This window comes from Peromyscus californicus, unplaced genomic scaffold (assembly GCF_007827085.1).
Source record: "Peromyscus californicus insignis strain IS unplaced genomic scaffold, ASM782708v3 Scaffold_21__1_contigs__length_65335640, whole genome shotgun sequence".
NCBI lineage: Eukaryota > Metazoa > Chordata > Mammalia > Rodentia > Cricetidae > Peromyscus > Peromyscus californicus.
Genome location: NW_026294514.1, coordinates 52,027,152 through 52,052,777, shown reverse-complemented (window position 1 = coordinate 52,052,777; position 25,626 = coordinate 52,027,152). Strand labels below are relative to the sequence as shown.

At 35.9% G+C, this 25,626-nt stretch overlaps 1 protein-coding gene across 1 annotated transcript in view; it reads right to left on the bottom strand.

Annotated features, from left to right (window-relative positions):
• Positions 1–25,626, bottom strand: part of Slco6a1 (solute carrier organic anion transporter family member 6A1) — an 83,628-nt gene that overhangs the window by 15,468 nt on the left and 42,534 nt on the right. Inside the window, exons 9-12 of the mRNA XM_052749322.1 lie at positions 18,124–18,277; positions 14,537–14,724; positions 7,461–7,525; positions 6,205–6,342 (exon numbers count right to left, since the gene is read on the bottom strand). Coding sequence (XP_052605282.1) covers positions 6,205–6,342; positions 7,461–7,525; positions 14,537–14,724; positions 18,124–18,277 — 545 coding nt within the window. The remainder of the gene's footprint in view (positions 1–6,204; positions 6,343–7,460; positions 7,526–14,536; positions 14,725–18,123; positions 18,278–25,626) is intronic.

Below are 25,626 nucleotides of genomic sequence, written 5' to 3'. Positions count from 1 at the left end.
AATACCAGTCATCTAACACAGCTATATCACAAGACAAGAAACATGAATGAGTGTTTTCCACTTATCAAATATTTCATATATTTTAAGGGATATTACCTCAAAGATATAGTTACCTGTGATACAGTTGTAATTGTACAATGAAAATTATAAGCAATGAATGTCTGTAATGTTCTTTTGAAAGCACAGAGTTTGAGAGAATGAGAAATTATGAAAAATGCATTTGGTTGTGCTTCCTCGAAGAGTGTAGTGTTAGTAAGAAACTCATCTGACAGCAATAGAAAAAATTCAGACAACACACTAAAATTTTCTATGTTTAAAGAAATAAAAAATTAACATCCAAAGTGGGGGAAAACATCATGATAGTGGCATGGAGTCTGCTTTGAGTACATTTTCCATAGCAGATGTTATCAAGAGGTGCAAAACCACACTTATCCCAAAGGAACCTGTGACTGGAGTATTCTGTTGTAGTCTTACAAACACTGAAATGGAATGATTGCGTAGAACAAAGAGTGCAGAGAAATACCAAGACACATGCTTAATTCTGAGAGGGCAGAAGTTGAAACAACCAAACTGTAGGACTAAACACTGGTTGTTTTTTTTCAGAATCACAGTTGAACAAAAGGAAACACAATGAAAAGACTTGGTGAGTTCATAGCCTGGTCAGGAAAGAGCAAGACCAAATGTTTGGAAGGAGAAAATATAAGTGTGGCCCAGTAAGCACTTGCTAATGAGATTAGTGTGACTAAACGGGAGTGGATCATTGTGCATCCAAACAATGAAAACAGGCCTTCAGAACATTTCAGAACCCTTTGAAAATGCCCTTGGCACCAGAAGTCTGCCCCTTCGATTCTTCAATGGCTCTGCTTTGTGACTCGGAACAGGCTTGCTACTTAGCGGAACTTTCCCTCCTTGCTTCCAAGTACCACTAAGTAGTACCACTAAGTACCACTAAGTAGCCTTGGCTCAGACTTAAGTACCAATGCTCATGTTGGAAGCAGATCTTACAAAGTGGAACTAGTTGTCCAGAGGAGCAAAATGGCAAGTGTATTGGGATCCTGACAGCTTCAACCAAATTCTCTAAAGAAAGTCAGGGAGACCAGCTCAAAATCTGGGCAAGGTTGGAGCCCACATAGAACAGGCCCAATAGGGCAATGCCAAGTTTAGCTTTGGAGGTGGACCTCTGGAGTAGACAATAGACAGCCAGGACACTTAGCAATACTAAGCAGCATCAGAGAAAGTTGTAAGCAGAATGCAAAGGCAGATCAAAAGAGAAACTGTGGGTCCTGCAAGATCTTCAAAATCACAGGCGAAGGCTGCCTGAGGGGACCACTCTTCGCCACAGTGTTCATGGAGATCAGGTTTGGAGTTTTAAGATTCAGTATCTGCTGTGACAGATTTCACTCTTCATTATGGTCTCAGTACTCTTCTCCACCTCCTGTCATCTCCCTTTGGACTAAATATGCCTACACTGTGCTTGTCACACTTCTACTTTGTAGACATTATTTTTTCTTTTAACAACAGCTCATATCTGAAAGTGCTTTCCACAATTCTCAGATGAACCTGTGATTTTGAACTTTGCAGGGATGCTGAAGGGGCCTTGCCACTATGAGGACAGAATTACTATATTTTACATTAGGAGGTCATGGGTCTCAGAGGCCAGGGATGGATTGCTGCAGACTGGATGTTCATGTGTTGGAAGCTTGACCCTATCATACTAAAATCATGGTGATGACTCTTGTAAGAAGAAGGGCACAGTAGAAGACTCATAGAGAACACTAGGGATATGAATATTATAAGTAATTGACCTTGATTACTTCACATGATAGCACTGAGCCTAAGCTCTGGATTTTCTAGCTTCCTGTCTCTTAATGTGATAGCTCTCTAACACACAGGTTTCCAGACATTAGGTCAATTACCATGATCTGATGCAGCCAAAAGGCCCTTACAAATGGTAATCCTATGTGTAATTTGAAGCTCCCAAACTGTGGACTAAATAAACTTCTTTTAGTTATGAAACACCAAGTTTCAACTGTTTTTCTTTTATAGCAATCAACATGGAATAATAACATACATGATATCTGTCTGGTTTATCCATATTGTCAAAGAGATGAGTTTTTCTTCGTTTTTAGGGCAGAATATTATCTTTGGTATGTAATGACCATTCATCAATTGCTGGATATTGATAGACTGACTAGGTTACCTTTGTTAGCTTTGAGTTTTTAATTAGTTCCGATGATTTTTATTTCTTCTGAGGTTGTCTTTTGTTCATATCCTGTTTCCTGACTGTCTTCTGTTGTCTGTCTCTACAGTAACCTTTTATCCCTTCCTCATGTGGGAATATATTCCAAGGTTCTGCAGTGGGTACACGAAACTACACAGTACCAAACTGCACAGACTCACACAAACAACACACAGACAACATTACTTTGGTTCAATATGCTACTCATTAAATTAAAACACACTTTGTATCCATGTCTTTTACCCACAGATACTTTTTCAAATTTAAGCATTCATCTTGTGCTGAGTCCATCATTTTTGAACTTTTAGGCAAAATATCTAAATTAGCATGGCTTTCTTTTTCCTTCTTTTAGAGTTTCATGGGTAAAGAAGTTCTAGGAGTTGATCTTAGAAATTTGATCTGATAAGTTTTCTAATGAAGCACGGAAGCTTATTCTCCTTTCATTGAAAAGAAACACTCAGTGATTCTTCTCCATCATATACAGGCATCACTTCTCTCATGCTTTGGGGGCAGTTACTATGTATATAAAGGCCACGTGCACACAAGTCCTGGGGTACCACAGCTGTGGACACTAAAGCCAAGATGGTTGCTGACTGGTTAGCAGATACATAAGGCGCTTGGATGATGTGATGATTTTACATTCTGGACGGAACAAAAGAGAGTTGCATATTTCCTCATGCCATTCAAAATGCCCTGTAATTTAAAATTTATGAATTAGGCTTTTTCTATCATCTCCCTTTAGTATTTTCAGGCCATAGTTGGTGATGTGGCATCAGAGCCATGGTTGAGGCCCCAATGCTCCACTCTGACAGTTTCCTCAGCTTCATTAAAAGAATGGATTTCCGTTGTGTCATGCAGTCTTTGGATTTAGCCACAGGTGCTCTACTTTCCTAGCACACATTATCCCTATGTGAAACGTATATACATTTTTAAAAGTAAGCCATTAAGGTCCTTTCAAGTGTAATTTTTAAAATTAATTCTTTCAGATTTTCACACATTACATTTGACATATTCATCCCCCACCCATTCTCCTAACTCTTGCCAAACCCACTCCACCTTACCAGGCCCTTCTACCTTTGTTCCCCCACCCTTGCTTTTCAAAGGAATCTATTATGGTGGATTGAATGAGAATTTCTCCCGTAGGCTCAGGTATTTGAACACTGGTCCCCAGCAGATGGCCCTGTTAGGGGAGGTGGCTTTGCTAGAGGAAACATTTTATTGGGGTTAGGCTTTGGGAATTCACAGCCTTACCCCAACTTTAGTTTACTCTTGCTGCTTCATATTTATAGTTGAAGATGCGATCTCTTAGCTTCCTGCTCCTGCTATCATATCTGCCACTTGCTCCCATGCCTTCCCACTGTGATTGACTCATCACTCTGGAACCATATATCAAAATAAACTCTTCCATAAGTCACTTTTAGTCACTGTAACTTATCACAGCAATAGAAAAGTAACTAATTTGGTACCAGAGAGTGGGCTATTGCTATGAAGGTCTTGACTGTGTTGGTTTTTGGAAAAAAATGTGAAAAACTTTAGAATTGTGGAATAGAAAAGCAATTGAATTCTGTAAGCAGAACTTAATGAGTTGTTCAAGTAGGATCCTGGAAAACAATACTGCTGAGAGAAATGTGGACTGTGGAAGCACAGTTCAGAAATATTTAGAGGGAAGTAAAGACAACTAGTCTAGCAGCCATTCTTGTGATGTTTTGATAAAGAATTTGTCTACCTTCTGCCTATGTTCCAAGAACTTGACTGAAGTCAAATTAAAAAATTGTGAACTAATTTTATTGACAGAAGAAATTTCAAGACAATAGATCATTGAACCCACGGCTTGATGTTAATGACATCTCTTATGTAGGTTTTCAACAAATAAGAAGAAGTGAGGGAGATGAAATAAAAATGTACAGTTTGGAGAGAAAAGGAATACTAGGAAGTTCAGTGTTGCAGTCAAGGCAAGTGCGGGAAGGGAGGCTGTGATTGTCAAGGAGATCAGCACTAGTAAGAAGAGACCTCTGCACTGGAACAAAGGAAAAGGCACAAAGGGTACCCAGATAACCTTCCAATTTGTAAAGGAGAGCCTGACGGTTTTCTGCTCTGAGAAAGCTTAGAAAACCTACTACAAATGTGGCTCCTGGGTGTGAGGGTCCACGCCAAGCTAGAAGACAAATCTGACAACTTTGCTCACAAGGTACTGTAGGAGTGTGAAAGATGCAAAAGTGAGAGGCACAGTTGTAAATTCCTCCTTCAGAGTTGCAGTCAACTGCTGAGGCCAGCAAACACTAGACAGAGCAGTCTCTTCAAGAGGAAGGCTCTGAGAAGCCAAGAGGACACAAGAGACCATTGTATGAAGCTGTGAAAGTGAATCCTAGGTGGCAGTGGAGACCACAAGATTTTAGAGATGCCAAAGCACTGAAATATCTACCAGAGACCTCAGCAAACAGGAAGTGGGACAGTATATTGCAAAACTGGAGTGGTAGAGCCATCTAAAAACCCTTGACACTTGGCCTGGACCTACAGGATTAGATATGTTCACTCCTGAGTTTTGATCATGCTTTAGGCTGTTATTTCCTCAGTGTGTCCTCATTTTCCCACTTTGGAAAGGTAATGTGTACAATGTACCTTTAAATACTGGAAGTATGTAATTGGCCTTTTGACTTCATGTAGGGTTACATTTAAGGGATTTCCTTGAATCCCCAAAGGGATTTTGGTCCTTTAAACAGTGTTGAGACTAATGTATTTTACTTGATGATACAGCCATGAGCTTCTGAGAGTCAGGGAGTAGAATATGGTAGTTTGGATGAGAATGTCCCCACAGGCTCAGGGATATGAAGACTTGGTTCATGGTTGTTGGCACTGTTTGGGAGTGGGGATGGAATAGCCTCAATGGAAAGTATATCACTGGTTCACTGGCCAGGGGTAAGGCTTGAGAGCTAAGATCTTTGTCCTGCATCTTGATCACTCTTTCTGCTTTGTGTTTAGCAAATACCAACCCCTTGCCCAAGGAAATGACATGTAGAAATATACGTTTGGAAGAAATAAAGTTAGTAATAATGTGAGAATTTCAGTAACTAAAAAAATGACATAATATATGTTTAGTATTACCAAAAAAAGGAGAAATGTAGGGGGATTTTTCTGTCATGCCAGCCGATTCTCAAAGAACCACACAGAGACTTATTATTAATTATAAATGCTCAGCCGAAGGCTCAGACTTGTTACTAACTAGCTTGTACACTTTAAATTAACTCATATTTCTTATCTATGCTCTGTCAAGCAGTGGTACCGGTTTTTTTTTTTTTTAACAAATTAAGTTCCTTGATTCTCTCCCTGTCTCCTCAGAACTCCTGAGACTCCTCCCTCTTCTTTTTCCCACTCTCTTTTGGTCTGCAAGTCCTACCTAACCTCTCTTTGTCCAGCTATTGGCCAGTTAGCACTTTTATTAACCAATGAGAGTAATACATATTTACAGTGTACAAAGATTGTTCCACAGCAGAGAAATTATCAAGTTTAGTCTTCACAGAGATAACAGTATATTGAAGATGCTATTTACCATTATATTTTTATTCAAATTTATCTAATACTTATAATACTAGATAATACTAATATTAGTTAGTATTAACAATAATTAATAATAAATTAGATAATATTAATATTAATTAATACTATAAAGCTGAAATATTTATAAGGGAAATCAATTTGTCTATATAAATGTACAGACAAAATTAGTTAACTAACTGAAATTATACTAATCATTCCTTCTTAAATAGTGCAGAACTGTAGTCCACTTAACAAAACAAACATTTACATAAATTCTGTAGTGTAGGTTTAGAAAATACTTCCTACGCAATTGTATAAGCCTTTAATTATGAAAGTATTTACCCATGGTTAATTAATTCCTTGTTATAAACAATTGCAAATTCTAAAAATCAATTTTATTTATTTAAATTCATATGATTCCCATCACTTACATAATCCCAACAGTATGTAGGCCATTTTTGACTTATTATAGATCCAACAACGTCCTCTAACTCCACATTTATTAATGTCCCAGTAAATACAAGAATTACTTGCTGATAATCGAAAAAGTAGTGGTCCAGGGATGGATCCTATAAAACAGTCAATGATTATAAGTTCTTCATAAAACACTATTGACTAGGATTAGAATGATTTATTCTTAAAACACACACACACACACACGCGCACACACACACACACACACACACACACACACACACACACACGATCCTCTAAACACATTATTTAAAATTCTGTAATACTCTTTATTGTTTGACTCTTAACCTTGCCAATGAATATCCTGATCCCTGCATGCATACAAATGTTGTATGACCTAGAAAAGAAAATATTGATGTTGTGTTTCTAAATGATCATGTTGGAAAATTGCATTCTAAATACCATTTATGTCCATAGATTTGTGTGGCTTCTGATCTGCATCAGAGAAGCTTCCTATTGCAGCAGGTGTTAACACAGACCTGTTACTATTCAAAGTGCTAAAAATATTTGACTGTCAGTGCTCAGCCTATATGTGACATCTCTATGACCCTCTTCTTTTCAAAGACTCACGGAACATCATAGAAGAGGGGACTGAAGGAATGTACGAGCCAGAGAATGGAAAGGAGAGTGGTAAAATACTGTCCTCTGCACATAACATAGCTGTTGTAAACATGAACTCATAACAGCTGTTACTACTTTCACAGGCCTGTAAAAGATCAAGCAAGTTAATGAATGCCATCATGGATTTGAAATGGCATTGGAAGCCCCAGAAAATGCAATTTGTTCTCGTAGTAATTAAATCCATAGAAACATCACATTAAGAATCATTGGTGATGAAAACATTTTTAAAAAACTTATTCCATTTAGGGACTTCACAAGCATACAAGAAACAGGAAATCACTGTGAGTATGTGGATGTTTTGTATGATCTCTCACAGTCACTTGTATGAGATGATGAAGATACTTCCATTCCAAATGCATGGCTCCAGATGATACAATGTAATTAATGTATATTTTGTTTAACAGGGTGGCTTTTATTTCACATATTTTCTCTCTGTACGTAATTGGCACCTAAAGTTTTCAAATCAATCTCCTATTCATTTCTTTTGTGTTATTTTACATTATTATTTACTTGTAATTTTAAATATACATAATCAAGTTTTATATATAAATATGAACAATTAGATACACTAAACATATCTGACAATACATACCAAATAATCTCAAAGTTGTATAAGTCACACCCATGCTTAGTGACTTTAAATTGGGAGGTACAGTTCTGAAAGAAAATAATAATGATATTACTTATGGATGACATGTGCTAGGTTTATTTTTATATGTAAATATATAAAAAATTATATAATATATATTTATAAATTACATATATTATAAATTATACTATAAATATATATTACATAATTTATGCTACAAGTCTTTGGCTAGTTGACAAAAGCTCAATTTGATCTATAGATATAGTGCAAATTATTTCACTTCTCCATTTCTAAACCTGGTGCCTACAAAGCTCTTTATTCTTCCCAAGAGAAAGAACTTTATGGATCAGATCTGTTGGGGCCTCCTTTTCCTGAAAAGACTTAGCTCTTTGCCTCTCAATTTTTCTTTCCTCACAATGTCAGGGACAGTATTGTTTAGAATCTCTTTCACCTTTATGACGCCCACTCCACATTTTTCTAGTTTGCTGATGGTTATGGATTCTGCCCTCCATAAATTATATTGAGAAGACAACATTTAACTTCCAGGTTATCGACTGGGTTCTACCTAACTGGTACTTTAGATGAAGGAGAACAGTGAAGTCTAGTCTGTGTCTTCAGGCTTCTCCCCCATAGTAACAGGGGTGACTGAGTGTCACAGACAGGCGGCTTCCTCACAGGTGCTTCTTTCTCAGTCCCTTGAGAGTGGGGTGGCTGCATGCCAAACTGTGCAGTGGCATTTCTTACATCCAACCTACAGTTGCTTGCAATTTTATTCAACTTTACCTAAACAGTCCTAATTTCTGAGTGTCTTTCATGTGGTACCTTTATTATATTCACTACTCAAAATAAATTAAAAAAACTTTATATCAATTTAAATAGGAGAAGGACTTGTGAAGAAGAAAAGAACAGAATAAATGGTAAAAACAACTAAAATTCATTATATACATTTATGTATGAGAGTTTTGAAAAATAAGCAGGAGGATCTCTGTATTTCTTGTTTATTAAATCCAATTATTTGTTGAAAAAGAAAAAATGATGCAGAGCTATATTTTAAATCAGTATTTTGTAAAGTTCCTTTGTTGTTTATTTTCTTTTATTAAAACTTGAAATACTTTACAAAATGTCTCATTTATTAAAAAATTCAGCCCTGAATTTTATGACATTTCAAAAAAAATCAGCTTAATTCTACCCATATTGACCTGGTCAACCATACATTTTCTCAAATTCTTACTAATAGAAACGTAAAAATTACCAATTCTCAGCCAGCAATTTGATTTTCTAAAAATATAAGACATACTTTTGACCAGTAGATTGATGAGAGATGAAAATAGCTGCTGTATTTGAGAAGCGAAATTTTAGTTCATAGGATTTCATACAAAGTTGAAGTGTTGGAAACAGGCTTAATTACAATAGAGGGTTCTGCATCATCTAGCATGGGAGTTTTCCTACGTGCAGTATGACAGAATTTCCCTCTGAAGCACATACATGTTGAAAGTAAACGAAATATTCATATATGCTTTATTTCAGCCATCTTTCTGAGACACAAACGTTGAAAGCTTAGTGATTCCTCTAACTTTCCAGCATCAGCTGCATGAAACTTTAGGAAGAGAGGCTTAGCGGAAGGGCTCCGCAGGGGACATCCGAGAACCTGACTCTGATACCCCAGAACCACATGGTGGAAGGACAGAACCAGCTCCAGAGAACTTGTCTCTGATTCCACACTCATGCCATGGCACATTCGTGCACACACAAATGGGGGAGGGGGCAGTGCGAGGGAGGAGTCAGGCAGGGGGAGGAGAAATTAATAATAGTCATATATAAAAAAATGTCAACGTTTAGTGACTAAGACTTTTAATCACAGTGAATGCATCCTAAATCGTTCTGTGTGATCAGTGAAATTAAAATGTGATGGCTTAACAAGTCATGAAACAAACTGGAAATTTGTACTCTTCCTAAAAGGGTGCTTCTGTTTGTCATATGATCTCTAACATTTACATTCTTAGTTCATGTCTTTCTTATAAGGTAGCTATTCTAAACATAACTTTCTATCTTGCACAAAATCCATTGGTCCTCTTGTATTCTCAACTTCAAGAAATGGAAGCATGGGAAAGGAACTTCTCAAGGCCACACCCCAGGGAGAAACTTTCTGGGTGTGACCATTTTCTTCCTTTGCTACAATCTACAACCAAGGACTACTAGCTATGCTTTATCTACATCATCTACCTGAAAAGAAAGATACAACTTCCCAAGTTACCTCTCAACAACCATTATGCCAATGAAATTTTCTTTACTTTGTGGCCTAATATTAAGAATCTTCTCAGTTGTTGTTAGAATACACTCTAGATCTGAGGAAATTAAGAACAACTTAAAATTATTAGTTTGATACCATCAAGCACATTTTATGCCAACTCTCCCAAATTGCCCACCCTCCTCCTTGTTCTCTGTATTGAAATGCAGCCTCCCTCCACATCAAGGTCTTTACATGCATTGCTAATTTTGTGGAAAAGAATCACCTCCTGTACTTAGTTCAAATGTCATTTTCCTAAATCCTCAAGCTAAGATCGTTGTTTTGTTATGGGTTAATACTACCTATGCCTGCATCAAGAACAGGCTCAGTTCACATCTACACATTCAATACTTTAGTTCTTTGCCTCTGTGATTGGAAAGATATAATTCTTTTCATCTATTTTAATCTTTGCAATTACTTTCTGAAGAATACAAGCCTGCTTTATCATATCTACCCCACCATAATTCCTTGGCTTATTCTATCATTCATGATTAGCGATGGCGTAATTCATGTCTTTAGGTCTCATTTCATTAGGCTTTTAAAAAATGCCTTTATCAGTCTGGAGAGATGGCTCAGAGGTTAAGAGCACTGGCTGCTCTTCCAAAGGTCCTGAGTTCAACTCCCAGCAACCACATGGTGGCTCACAACCGTAATGAGATCTGGTGCCCTCTTCTGACCTCCTGGGACACATGCAAGCAGAGCACTGTATGCATAATAAATAAATAAATCTTTAAAAAATGCCTTTATCTAGAGAATTTTAAATATAAATTTGAATGCATACTTTGGAGAGCAGAATAAGATGAATCAGGCATAGCACAGAAATCTTCCTGCTTATACAGCTTGCCTCATTTGCTAAAATTTCTCTTCCTGTACCTTTCTCTCTTCTCTCATCCTTTTCCATTTATTAAGGTGATCACTTTAATTGCTTTCTCTTTTCCAATATTGATTTATGTAAATTCACGTATTTGAAACTACATGTCTCTGAATTACCCAACTCTTCATAGATTGCAAATTATGTTCGTCAATGTGTACTTTAACAATATATTCCTCGTTAACATTTCTTACTTTTAATTTTTCTTTCTTGTTTTGTTTTGTTTTCATTTGTTTTAAGACAAGGTCTTACTATGTAGCCCTGACTGGCCTAAAATTTACCATATAGATCAGGTTGGCTTTGAATTCACAAATATTCATCTATCTCTGCCTCTCAAGTGCCAGATTCATAGAAACTACCATGCTTATAAATAAGATAAATAAGTATATTATATACATCAATGTACAAAATAATGGCTTCTGAGCATACAGTGTACTCATTTTCTGTTCCCCCATCTTATCTCTACCCCAATATCCTCTCTCTGGTTCCCTTGATGTCCCCTAAGAGTTTACTTCTATGTTCATATGTAGCATGAATTGCTAGAAGGTCTTAATAAAAACAAACCTGGAGCCAGGTATTGGGGTGAATGCTGAAAGATCAGAGAAAGAGAACAAGCCACATCTAACCTCACCTTGACAATTCCTCAGCTGATTTTGTTTCCTCACACTGAAAGCCTCTGAATCTTCATCAGAATGGATCTCATCTGAACTGCTGTTTAAAAACTAAAAGCTTAAAAAGGCTCTGGTCCTCAGGCCTTATATACCTTTCTGCTTCCTGCCATCATTTCCTGGGATTAAAGGCATGTGTCACCATGTTTGAACTCACAGAGATCCAGATGGATCTCTGCCTCCTAAATGCTAGGATTAAGACCTGTGCGACCACTGCCTAAACCTATGTTTAATATAGTGGCTGTCCTCTTCTCTGACCCTCAGATAAGTTTATTGGGGTGCACAATATATCAACCACATTCATGACTTAAAAAAATAGATTCCACACACGAGATAATTTATGCAATGGTTGCCATTCCAAGTCTAGCATATTTATTTAATCTGTTGATCTTTAGTTCTATTAACTTTCCAACAAATGACATAATTTAATTCTTGTTACAATAAAAACATTCACTATTGTGTCTATCATATCTTTGCTATCCTTTTTTGGCTGTTGTAAGCATTGCTTCAGTGAATTTGAGATTCCTCATATATGTACCCTGCATTGTTATAAATGAGTCTTATAGCAATACTATTTTTATTTTCTTGAGGAACTTCCACATTGATTTCCATGGTGCATATACAAAACTATTTCCATCAACTCGGAGGGGGGCTGTCATTCCCTCATCTTCACAAGACTTTGTTTTTGTTTTGCTTATATAGTCATTCTACTGGAGTAACACAGATTCTGAGTATGATTCTGATTTTCATTCACCTTATGATTAAAGATGCCTGACACTTTGTGTTTTCATTGGATATCTCTACTTTATAGTTATTAGATATTTATATCCCATTTGTCAACTAAATTACTTGTGCTTCGTTTTTCCTAGTTCTTCATATATTCTGAGTATCAATTTACTGCCAGATGTGTAGCTGGAAGTAATTTTCTCCCATTCTGTTGACTGCCTCCTCCTTCTCTTAATCACTTTCTTTACTGCACAGATGTGTGTGTGTGTGTGTGTGTGTGTGTGTGTGTGTGTGTGTGTGTGTGTGTGTGTTTAATATGATGAAATCGCACTTGCCAATTATTCCTTCTGTTTCCTGAACTGTTGGAGCCCTTTTCAGAAAGACATTGTGTTTATATCTTGGGGTGCCTTCAGAAAATATTTCAGTTATTTCGTACCTTATAATGTCATTATTGGCTTGCCCTCTCATATAAAGATCTTTGACTCATTTCACATTTACTTTTGTTTTTTGAACCAGTTTCATTCTTCTGCCTGTGGACTTCCGGTTTTCCCAGCACCATGTGTTGAATAGGCTGCATTCAACAGAAACATCAGTTTCTGCAACATAAACTTGGGATACCTTTGTGGAAACCAGAGGGCTGTTGGTGTGTGGGTTTATTTCTGGATCTTGTACTCTCTTCCATTACTATACATAATTGGCCTCTATACTAGTATCATGGTGTTTTTGTGCCTATGGCTTGACTGTATAATTTGAAGGTGTACCAAGTTTTAGCACTTGCTTTTGTGTTCATCATTGTTTTGGGTATTCAGAATCTTTTATATTTACATGTGAATTTTAGAATTTTTCCCTTGTCTTATGAAGAATAACAGAATACATTGATGGAGATGGTATGAATTTGTAGATGGTATTTGGTAGGATGGTCATGTCCCCAACATCAATTCTACTGATCTGTAAACATGAAATATCTTCTAATGGGAGGAAGGGGTGCTGTAGAGGTCAGAGAAAAACTTTCAGGAGGTGTTTTTAACTTCCACCATGTGAGTCCAGAGGATTGAACTCAGGTCTTCAGACGTGGTAGAAAGTGTCTCTACTCACTGAGTCATTTCACCAACTCAAGTATGGGTTCCTTTGAATTTTCTCTTCCTTGAATTTTATATATTAGTTAACAGAATTATCATTCTTTTAGTTGCCCAAATGGAAAGTCTGAATATAATCCTAGAGTTCTGTATATTCCATCAAAGTTATAACTTTCATCCTTTTTTTTTTTTTTTTTTTTTTTTTGTTTTTCGAGACAGGGTTTCTCTGTGTAGCTTTGCGCCTTTCCTGGAACTCACTTGGTAGCCCAGGCTGGCCTCGAACTCACAGAGATCCGCCTGGCTCTGCCTCCCGAGTACTGGGATTAAAGGCGTGCGCCACCACCGCCCGGCAACTTTCATCCTTTTAACAAAGCTAAATACTTCCTAAATATGCTCTATCATATTATCTCTAAATATCACTATTACACATTTACTTTCTTTTTTTCTCCAGTTTCTCCCTTTAACTCCGTTTGCCTTTCTATCTTCAAACTACCCTATCAAGATGCCCATTTGATTGTAATCCCAGCAAGAAAGGCAGAGGCAGAAGGATAACATTGAGGCAAACTGATTATACAAGAAGACCCTATCCACAAAAACACTTGAACTACAACAACATAAAAAAAAAAATAGGTATCTCATCAATACTGCTTGTCTATTATAGAGAATTTCATTATGTATATGATATGTTTTGACCAAGCCCAGCCTCTTTTCCCTCCCCTGCAGTTCCTTCTAATTCTCCATCCTGCTTTTTTCCATCAGAACCATATATTTGGTAAGATATTGCACACATTTCTGTCCCTACTTCCACTCCATAGCTAACTGAGATAATGCCAGAAATGAGCTATTGTTTTCCTTTATTGTTGGTCAACTCTCACAGGATATTTAGGACACAAATATACTTGTTAACTTAAAAATTGAGTTTAGCGTAATGTCCTTTTATTCTGCTCCTAGAATAAAAATAAATGTTAGGTGAGCTTTACATATTCTGGAAGAACACATAAATGACAAATGTAAAACTAGAGAAAAATACCCATACCAATGAATCAACTTTATACTCACATTTATGCTACAATTAAAAATTTTCCCATTTATGGATTCTTTGTGTGTGATATACAAAGTGAATGTAATCTATGGTTTATATTAAATTTATTTTGTTACTGGTGCATAGATACCTACATTTTCTAAATAATATTAGAAAGTAATATGTACAATTCCAAAAATATGTATAGTTTCAAAATAAATTGAAACTAAATGTAACATCTACACAAGTTATGTAAATAAACAAGTACAAGGAAAAAAATTGTACACAAATTTTAAGAACATAAATATTTTCCCTCTTTATTTACTACTTTAAAACATAGAAACTCTTTTGCTGAAGTAACATGAACTATTTCTAAATGTATAATTCTTATGTGCCAAATTTATAATAATTATGACTATTAAATACTTACTGGAGGATAACCAAGGTGATTGGTATAGCAGCCGAAGTAGAAAAAACAATTGAAGAAAAGAAAAAAGCAAAAAACAAAGGTAATTTAAAACACTTGGTGTTGCATTTTCCAGGAACGGCATCAACAAAATCACCCTCGGTGTCTGCAGTTGTCAATCCTTCTTTGATGCAAGAACAATTGTAGTATGTCTACGAATATTGAACACAAAAAAACAGTATTTCAGAAACAGCAAAAGAATATTAGCTTTATCATTATTAAAATAAAAATTAAATTAACATCCAAAGGGGAACTACCCAGTGTTTTGTTTGTTTTTGTTTTAATATATTTTGTTTTTTAAGATTAAAATATAATCATATTATTTTCTTCTTCCTTTATCCTCTTTAAATCCGTCCCTGTATCCTCCTTTTAAATCCATAGCTTCTTTTTCTTTAATTGTTGTTATATATATATATATATGTAACATATATATATTACATATATACACTTATATATATATATTTGTGGGTATAGAATTGTTGTAAAAAAAGAAGAGTTCTATAAATTTAAGAAATAGTAGTCAATTTACTTTATCATTGGACAGAAATATAAATTAAGGGCAATTAAAAATAATGTAGTGAGCCGGGCGGTGGTGGCACACACCTTTAATCCCAGCACTCGGGAGGCAGAGGCAGGCGAATCTCTGTGAGTTCGAGGCCAGCCTGGTCTACAAAGCAAGTTCCAGGAAAGGCGCAAAGCTACACAGAGAAACCCTGTCTCGAAAAACCAAAAAAAAAAAAAAAAATGTAGTGAGTGGAATTAAATTTTAGCTGAGATTTGAAGTATGGACAAGTACCCAACTATAAAAGATTGTATAAGCTTGTTAATATTTTGTTTTGTATATAACTATAGTGGATTTGAGTTTTATTAAGCACAGTAGACACATACCACCAGAGACCAAATATTTTTAAGAGCACACAGAACGGGGGAGGCAGAAATACACACGTACAGACAGACAGACAGACAGACAGACAGACACACACACACACACACACACACACACACACACACACACACACACACACACACTAAAAAGACTTACACAGTGTTTGGAAATAAAGAGATCATATAGGAATTTATTAGGCCACTTAAAATGTCCGGAGCTACAAAACAATAGTTATAACAGAGAAACAACAACAAAGTAAAAATACGGCCAATAAGAGCTTTAAAGATGGCCTGAGTGGTTAAGAAAATAAGAATGCCTGGGTAGTGGTGGCTGCATGCCTTTAATCCCAGCACTCCGGAGGCAGAGCCAGGTGGATCTCTGTGAGTTTGAGTCCAGCCTGGTCTACAGAGCACGATCCAGGATAGACACCAAAACTACATGGAGAAACCCTGTCTCGAAAAAAACCAAAAACAAAACAAAACACAACAAACAAACAAAACAAAAACAGAAAAAAGAAAATAAGAGTGTAAAATCATATCATCCTAGCTGGTGAATTAGTAGACACGTTAAATGACATAAATATACAAATACCCAAGTTTAAATTATCATTCCACCAAAGTTTCTAAATGTCTGTGTTCCAAACAACAATTTAACTTGAGGGAACATATTGTGAACAATACAACAGAAATCTGTTTGCCATTTCGAGAATTTTCTACTTTGGAAGGCAACTAGAGAACACAAAATAAAGTTTTCTATGATGCATATGTGGTTATTATCAAGAAAAAAAAGGGCAAGGAAAAATTGCAGGCAGTATTAGGAAAAATACTTTTGTACTTAGCAGGAACAGAGAATGCATAAATGATAGAACTGCTATTTGAGAAGACATTTAAAGGACATAAGGAAGAAAGTTACATAGTAATCTAAAAATACGTTCCAGATAAGAGAAGAAAAGCAGTCAATCATAAAGCAGTGGGCCAGAACATACTTAAGTTCAGTGACCAAGCACAGTGAGGGCTAGAGCAGAAAGGATGTAAAAGAATCAGAAAACAAAAAACCGGGATGGGATGAGAAGTGTAAATTGTACAGAAATTGGTACTTGCAAAAATTGGTTAAGGAACTTTTCTCTTGACCCTTAGAAGCCACTCTAGTTGCTGAGATGACTGAACTACCAAGGCAAGGATAAAAGTTGACACATAGTGTAAAGGCTAATGAAGTTAAGTACAACAAAATACAGTGCTGAAGAAATGTTAGAAAAGAGAAAATAATTCTACATGCTGTTAAGTAGGAAGTCGATGTGAAAGTGTTTTCTGGAAGCTCTGCATAATTAATTGGAACCAAAACAAGAAAGTCACACAGAGAAAGTTTTACTAAGAGAAATTAAGATCTTCAGCCCAGAGAGGCAGCAGAAGAAAACAAGGAAATAGCATATTGATTTTGCTTTTCTTTTTCTATCTTCCTAAGATGCTCCAAGGATTTTTTAATATTTTAATCTGCTCAAATTCCAGATGAGAAAGATCCTTAGTGTTATGATTGAGTCCAGCAACAGAGAGCATGTGATTAAGTGTGACTGCAGATCTGAAGGATGAAGACATAGTGCAGTAAATGTCTGCAAAGCACAGAAAACAGGTGACGAGGAGCAAGATTGAAAACAAAGTTTAGTGGTCAGTTGGTGAGATTCCAGGATATTGGGTTCTACATGGATTAAAGAATTTGACAAGTCCATACATTATCATGAGCTGAAATTAATGGCCTTGCTGTTGTACAAAATAATTGATATTGAAGTCATGAACTGAGTATAGATTCTGATTAGAAATTAGCTAGGGCTTATTCCATAGAAGCACAGAAGTTTACAAATGATGTGAGATTCATGCAATATTGCTGGGAAAAAGTAATGAAGGAATTATAGAAGTAGCAAATTAGATCCTCAAGATGAATTTCAAAATTATCAGGAATGTTAGACAGAGCATCAATGACCCAAGCTCTAAACACTCTGCAGGGAATGAGAGGAAATGTTTTAAGGCTGGTAGCTTCATCAATTACTCTCTACAACAGAACATGGACTATGAAAAAAATAAGTTCTGGGTTGTTGTAGCAGTCTAAGAAATAAAAATTTCATGTTAGTGCCATGGCATATGTAACTAGAGTTTTTAAGCAGATTCAATTCAGTAAAGTCATAGTTCTCTCATTCACATAAATTATCTATAACTCTCAGTTTTCTAGAACGTCAGATATGTTCTGTGGAAGCCTTGTTTATCTGATAAGATCTGGTGCACAAAGAACTGTGGGCTGGGGATGCAGCTCAGCAGGAGAGCACTTGATTTAATGCCCCACTTAAAATAATCCCTATTTACATCTGAGCTGCTGCGAAGCAGAGAGTGAAACAGCGGGGCACTAGAGAGTAGGCATTTTGAATCTCAGCAAAAAGCACATTTGAAGGAAAGCTGACTCACAGGATAGCACTGGGCAACCCTGGTAGGAAAGATGGTGTGCAAAAAAAAAAATGTGTTCCAAGTCCAGCGAGTTGGGAAACATAAACTAGGTTTTCTTTTCATGTTGTTAAAACTAAAAATAAGGAAAATATAGAAAGAAAATTTTAGAGAGAGCTAGAATTAAAATCTAATCACGATCTATAAATTGAGCAAGCAGCATAATAAATAAAAGTTACCTTTTCGTTTTGTAAGTGTTTTTCAGCTATGCAGCCTGCAAAGCAGGGAGAAAAATACTCAACCTCATCTCTTCCGCATACAGACGCGTAGATGGCGCTCTCACAACCACAGTGCTTATTGCATGGAGCTGTGAGGTTTCCTAAGACACCTGCCCTGTGAAGTTGAGATTAGATACAATTGTAACACCATCACTTAAATTATTAGTGCATATACAAGACATCAATAAGATCCACAAATACGCTCATTCAAATGATTTTTTCACAAATCTACTAAGGTATAAAAACATTATAAAAATGCACATTTAAGAGTCTACCCCTTGATACTCCTGAAGAGATGGCTTAGCTCTTAAGAACACTTCCTGCTCTTCCAGAAGATCAAAATTCCATTCCTAACATCCACAATGCAGCACATAACCACTTGTAACTCCAGTTCCAGGGAATTTGATGCCCTCTTAAAGTCTCTGCAGGCATCAGGCATGCAGGTGGTACATACACATACATGCAGGTGAATACTCAGACACAAATAAAAATAAATAAATCTTGGGTTTGGCAATTTATCTCAGTGGTAGAGTGCTTGCTTAGCAAGCACAAGGTCCTGGGTTCGGTCCTCAGCTCTGAAAATAAATAAATAAATAAATAAATAAATAAATAAATAAATAAATAAATAACACAAATAAATAAATAAATAACACAAATAAATAAATAAATAAACAACACAAATAAATAAATAAAAATAAACAAATAAAAAAACAAATAAATAAATCTTAAGATACACCACTTGAGCCAGGTGGTGGTGGTGCACACCTTTAATCCCAGCACTCGGGAGACAGATCCAAGCAGATTTCTTGACTAGTTCGAGGCTAGCCTGGTCTACAAAGTGAGATCTATGACAGGCACCAAAACTACACAGAGAAAACCTGTCTCGAAAAAAACCAAAAAAAAAAAATATATATATATATATACCACTTGAATTTTTATTATGCTATAGTGAAATTGTCACCACAGTCATGTTAACAAAGAAAATCATGGTCACCTACAATGGGCTGCCCCCACCACCACATCCACACTTCAAAATTTCCCTTACTCATAAGTAATTCCTCTACTTATTACAAATATGTTCCTATCCATTTGTTCAGATTTTATAAAAAGTAATCACAAGAAACTTATATTTTCCTTGCTTCTTTTGCACAAATTTTTATTTGCTCTCATATGGACATCTATTTTCATGATTCTTGTGTAAGTATTAAAAGTAGAATGTTTAAATAGTGTATAAGCTTTTATGGTAACTATTTTAGACTTATTTTACATATATGAGTGTTTTGCTGCAATGTATTTTTGTGCACCATGTGAGTGTAGTGTGGCTGTGCTTCTTCCTCCTGATTGTTGGCTGCATTGGTCCACAAGAATGGAGGGACCAGAAGCAGGGAACAGGGTTTAGATGGCTGTGAGTAGGATGGAGACAGTTCTCCAGGAGACAGATGTCTGTGAATCAGCTCAAATTTATTCCAGAGTATAAGGAATATATAGGATTAGGGAGCCTAGGGATAAACCCTAATTTGTCTTAAGCGGCACTGTCCTATCATAAAGTTCCTAGCACAAGTCTTACTTATCATGTGTGTAGCAGGGAAGGCTTCTAGCAGGAATCTGTGGCAAGGGTCAAGCTAAAGATAAATCAGGCATCTAGCTTAGAGACAGCTTTCAGATAAGATCGGTCCTCCAGAGCCTGGGGACATTCTCCAGGTAAGGTCAGGTAGACAGCAAAAGTTTCACTGGGTAAGGAGGGAGTCTCCATGTCATTGAGCTTTTGGAAAAAGCTTCCAGGCCATGATAGAATGCAAACTCTGACCAGCCAGGAAGGCCTTCCAACAGTATAGCATCCATGAAAGCAAAAATAAGTCATTGGATATATTGGGACTGGACTTACTGACAGTTATGACCCTTTAATGTGCATGCTGGGAACCAAACCTAGGTGTGACATGAATCTTAAAAGGTCTTATAATAAAAATCCCAGAGCCAGATATTGGGGTGTAAGCTGAAAGATCAGAGAAGCAGAACAGCCAGCCACTAGCTTACCTCTACGAAATCCTCAGCCTCAAGAGAGCGAGTTCCTGTTTCCTCACGTCTTATATACCTTTCTGTGTCCTACCATATTACTTCCTGGGATTAAAGGCGCGTGTCACCACTGCCTGGTTCTGTTTCTCTCATGTAGCCCAGTGTGGCCTTGAACTCACAGAAATCCAGAAGGAACTCTGCTTCTTGAGTAATATGATAAAAGATGTGTACCACTACTGCCTGACCTCTATGTCTATTTTAGTGGCTGGTTCTGTCCTTTGATACCCAGGCAAGCTTTATTGGGGTACACAATGTATTACCACACTTGGTTCCTCTGGATGGAGAACAAGTGCTCTTAAACACTGAGACATCTCTCTAGCTCCCTATTTTTTTTTTTTTTTTTTAGCTTTTCAAGAAACAGTTTTCCAAAGTGGTTTGTTGTCATATTTCTGCTAGCAGTATACAGAATTTTCAACTGTTCTCCACATTTCTCTGTAACAGTATCATTTCATTGACTACCCATTCTGATTTGGGAACAATGGTTAAGATTGTGATTTTTTGATTCACACTTTTCTAGTGACTAATGACTATGAATTTATTTCTAGCTGCGTATTTTCCATCTGTCTATGCATATTATTTGATGAAAGTTAGTTTCAAATTACTTGTCTATTTTTGTTATTTTCTTATTACTAATATAAACACTAAGTATTTTTATTTGATCAGAAACAAATCTTTTGTATATATTATTTTCAATATTTTTTACACTGCTCCCCCCCTTTTTTTTAGTTCTTGAAAGCCAGGCATGATGGTGCAAAACTGTAATTTCAAGATTTTGGAGGCAGAGGCAGGTGGATCTCTGCAAATTCAAGGCCAGCTTGGACTACATAGTGAGTTCAAGAAAAACCAGGTAAACATAGCGAGACTCTGTCTCCATAGACAAACAAGCAAAAAACAGAAAAAAGTCCCTGAAAAGGAAGATTTTAATTTTTTTTTAATTTTTATGTGCATTTGTGTTTTTGCCAGGGGTGTCAGGGTCACCTGAAACTGGAGTTAGAGATAGGTGTGAGCTGCCATGTGGGTGCTGGGAATTGAACTTGGGTCTTCTAGAAGAGCAGTCAGTGCTCTTAACCCCGAGCCATCTCTCCAGCCCCAGAAGATTTTAATTTTTATGAAGTCTGTCTTGCAAATTTCTTCCTAGATTGTGAGTTTTATGCCATGTGAAAGTAATTCTTGCCAAATTCAAGATTAAAAATATTTTCATTATATTCTTAGAATATCATATTTTACATTTATTCTTATGGTTCATTTCGAATTCTTCTGTATAATACATAGCGGGGATTCAAATTCATGTTTTTATCTAAAGGTCCCAACCCAATAGCACTTTTAAATCTTAATTTTTTTTTTTATATTTTATTTCTGAGCATGCATGTGTCTGTATAAAAACATGCCATGTATGTGTTGGGCGTGGGTACCCACAAACAACAAAAGAGGATGTTAGATCACCTGGAGCTGGGACAACAAACAGTTCTCATCCAACTGACATGGTTGCTGGGAACCAAATTTACTTAACCCTAAGTTATTCCTTTAATTCCACTAATAGTATTTACATATATGTGTGTGTGTGTGTGTGTGTGTGTGTGTGTGTGTGTGTGTGTGTATAATTTTTTGTTCTTTAAATATTTTTTGATTTTGAGATTATAATTTAATTACATTATTTCTCCCCTCTCTTCTTTCCTCTAAACCCACTCTCCTTCAAATTTTTGGCTTCATTTTTCACTAACTAAATTTTATGATATGCATACATGTATAAGTATATATATATATATATATATATGTATGTATATTCCTAAATATATAGTATGCTCAGTCCATAGAATGCTACCTATATGCATTTTTATTGTCATTCAGCCAGTAGTATTTTGTAAATGACTCTAGAGTCTCTATTTCATTGCATCTAGACCTTGCTAAAGATCGACCTATATATACATAAGTTTCTATTTATAAAATCTCTCCATTGTATTTTATTAATGTACTTTTATCACTCTCTCAATTAACATAGTTTGAAAATACATATTGGAAGTAAATAGGGTTAGTCTTCTAATCTTGTTTTTTTTAAACTTTTTTGTTTTTCTAAGTCCTTGCATATCAATGACAATATAAGATTTTATTTCTAGTATCTACAAAGGACAGTCTGAGGGGATTTTGCTACCACTACACTGAATACATAGCAGCAATTTGGGAAGGAGTAAAATCTTCATAAAAATGAATTCTCCTATTCAAGACCGTAAGTAACTTTTCTTTAAAAATGTGTCTAATTATTTTCATTAATGTATTGTAATAATCAGTATATATGTTTCTCATATTCTTATATCATTGATGATATTTTAAATACTACTTCTAATTCTTTTCATATGTGAAAACTTATATTCTTGTATAAAAACTTTCAGTTTGTAGCAAGCATATATACTGTTACAGTTTTTCATATGTATTTATGTGTGTATGTATGCATGTATGTATATATTGTTCTGTGCTAGAATAAAACTCCAAGCCATGTAGTAATTATGAAAATGAGCAATCAATGAGCTACAGCCCAGCCACACAGAATCATGAAATCTTGTATGTTGAGCACATGTGCAATTATCCTAAATTCAGTATATTAGTTCTAGTGCCTTCTTAATTTTCTACAATCATATTGTCTTTAAATAAACACAGTTTGCTAAAAATGCCCTTTATTTTTCATTAGTCAATTTAGTGAAACCTCCAGTAAAATTTGAAAAGAAACTGTTGAAAATAAACATCATTGCATTTCTGATCACTTAACGTTCCATCCCCTGAGTATGCTCTGCCTGTTTTAATAAACCATCACAGGCTAGGTGCCTTCAGCAATACAGTTATTTCTAGGGTTGTGAAATCAAGCACCAAAAAGTTTGTCTTAGAGTTTTTTGTTTGTCTGTGTTTTTTTTTATTTTTATTTTTTTATTTTTTGAGACAAAGTTTCTCTGTGTAGTCTTGGCTATCCTGGAACTGATTCTGTAGAGCAGGCTGGCCTCAAATTCAGAGATCTACCTGCTTCTGCCTCTCTAGTACAGTGATTAAAGGTATGTACCACCTTGCCAGGCTTCAGTTAGCTTTTCTGCTGCTGGGATAAAAACATCATGACCAATAAGAACTTAGGAAGGAAAGGGTTATTTCAGCTTACAACTGGCAGGTCACATGTCATCACTGTCAGGGCAAGAACTCAAGGCAGGCGCATCTGAAGGGTAGAGCCCATGGAGGAGTGCTGCTTCCTTGCTTGCTGGGTTTGTTTTCTTATCTACCCCAAGACCACTCCCCAAGGGTAGCATGATGTACAATGACCTTGTACCCTCCCATTTCAATCATTAATCAAGAAAATGGTCCTCAGGCGTCCTACAAGCTGATTTTATGGAAGAATTTTCTTCACTGAGGCTCCCGCCTCTAAGGTGATGCTAACTTACGTCAAATTGACAAAATACTAGTCAGAATAATGCCAGAGGTTCAGATTCCATATTTAGTGATTACCCTCTTACTATATCACAGAAGATCATTTTTTTCAATTGTCCTCATAAGGAGTAAAGAGTTGGGGCACTGGACACTTCTTCTTGTGAGAAAACTAATGTGATTCATGGAGACTTCATGCTCATGTTTTCAAGTAAGACTAAATTAACATCCCCAAAGTTCCAACTAATATTATAACACAGGGACTGAAGCTATCAAGATGTGAATAATGGGCCAGATTAAAAACATTCTCATCACGAATTTTAAGTATAGATTTAGCTTTAGTAACTCACAATCCATAATGAAGTACTAATCTTTAAATTCCACTTTTCTTAATTTACTTAAAAATTACATTGTGTGTTTGAAATAAAAGTGTTCTTGATTAATATTCAATATATGCATTTAAAGTATACAAGCCAGTCTTTGGTATATTGGTGTGTATCTGAAATCACCATAGTAGTCAACTGTTGGTTCCTTTCTTCGTTTTTATTTCTCCCTCATTTTCTCTCCATTTCATTCTCCCTCCCTTCTTTCTTTTTTCTCTTGTTCCTTCCTTCTTTCCTTCCTTCCTTTTTTCTTTCTTCCTTTCACACTCCCCCCCCCTCTCTCTCTTTTGTTCTGTGAGACAGATCCTTCACCTACAGCCTAACCTGACCCAAACTCACTTTGTAATCAAGGTTGACCTCCAACTCATGTCAGCCCTCCTCCCTCAGCTTCCACGTGCTGGGGAACATTTTATCATGTTATTTTTAGCATGTTATTATTTTTTTTGGCTACCTTCAGAATTTTTCATTTCACTTTTAGTTTGTTTAGTATGATCTATCTATTGATTTTTCTCTGTAAACCTATTTTCTTGATGATTATGGGTTGATTATAATTTACATAATCTCATAAATTCATGAATGTGAATATACAACATTGAGATTTAAGTAACTGTCATATTTGCCACTTTAAGCATGTTTCATTTCTTTGTACTTGGGAATATTCAAATTCCTCTTTGGTACCTGCCGTGGAATAATCTTTTTTTGTACACTGTGAAGATTTGTCACTGTGATTGGCTTGATAAAGAAGCTGACTGGCCACTAGCTGAACGGGATAAAGTTAGGCAGGAGAGCCAGATTAGGAGAATGTTGGGACGAAGAAATGTAGAGTCAGGAGTCACCAGCAGACACAGAGAGAGCAAGATGTGCATGCTGTACTGAGAAGAGGTATCAAGCCACGTGGCAAAGCCTAGATAAGAAATATGGGTTGACATAAGTGTAAGAGTTAGCTAGTAACAAGCCTGAGTGATTGGCAGAGCATAAATAAGTAATTTTAAGTCTCCATACTGGTTATTTGGGAGCAGTCAGTTGGGACAGGAAAACTACACCTAAACACAGTCAGCTGTTTTAAAATATGTAAGAAATTGTTAACCATGATTATCTTTTGTGTTATGCATTTGAAGTTATTCCTAATATATAAATGCCTCCTTGAATATATTTACAATACTTTTTTCATCCACTTCTTATTCCCTAAACTTCCTCAGCCTCTGGAAGACACTATTTTACAATGTCCTTTATTAAACAGGGTTTTATGATTTTATTTTTATTTTCTTTTTAAAAAATTTAATTTAGGCTGGCCTATAACTTATTATGTAATTATAATTTCCATTGCAGTAATTTATTTCCTTGTTTAAATTTACTCTTGGGAATTTTATTTTATTTGCTTTTTGTAACTATAGATAGTAAGGTTGTTTTTCTCATAATTATCTCATGATATTTTCACATGTTGATGTAATATGACAGTATTTAGTTCTTTCCTCCAAGCGCTTTGAGACTTTATGGTGTCTGCTCTACTGGCTCTCTCTGATCTCTAAAATTATTAACTTGAATTTCTCTGTTTTTCTAGTTTAGTTCAAGTATGGGCAGTTATTTATTTTTTTCAAAGAAGCAATGT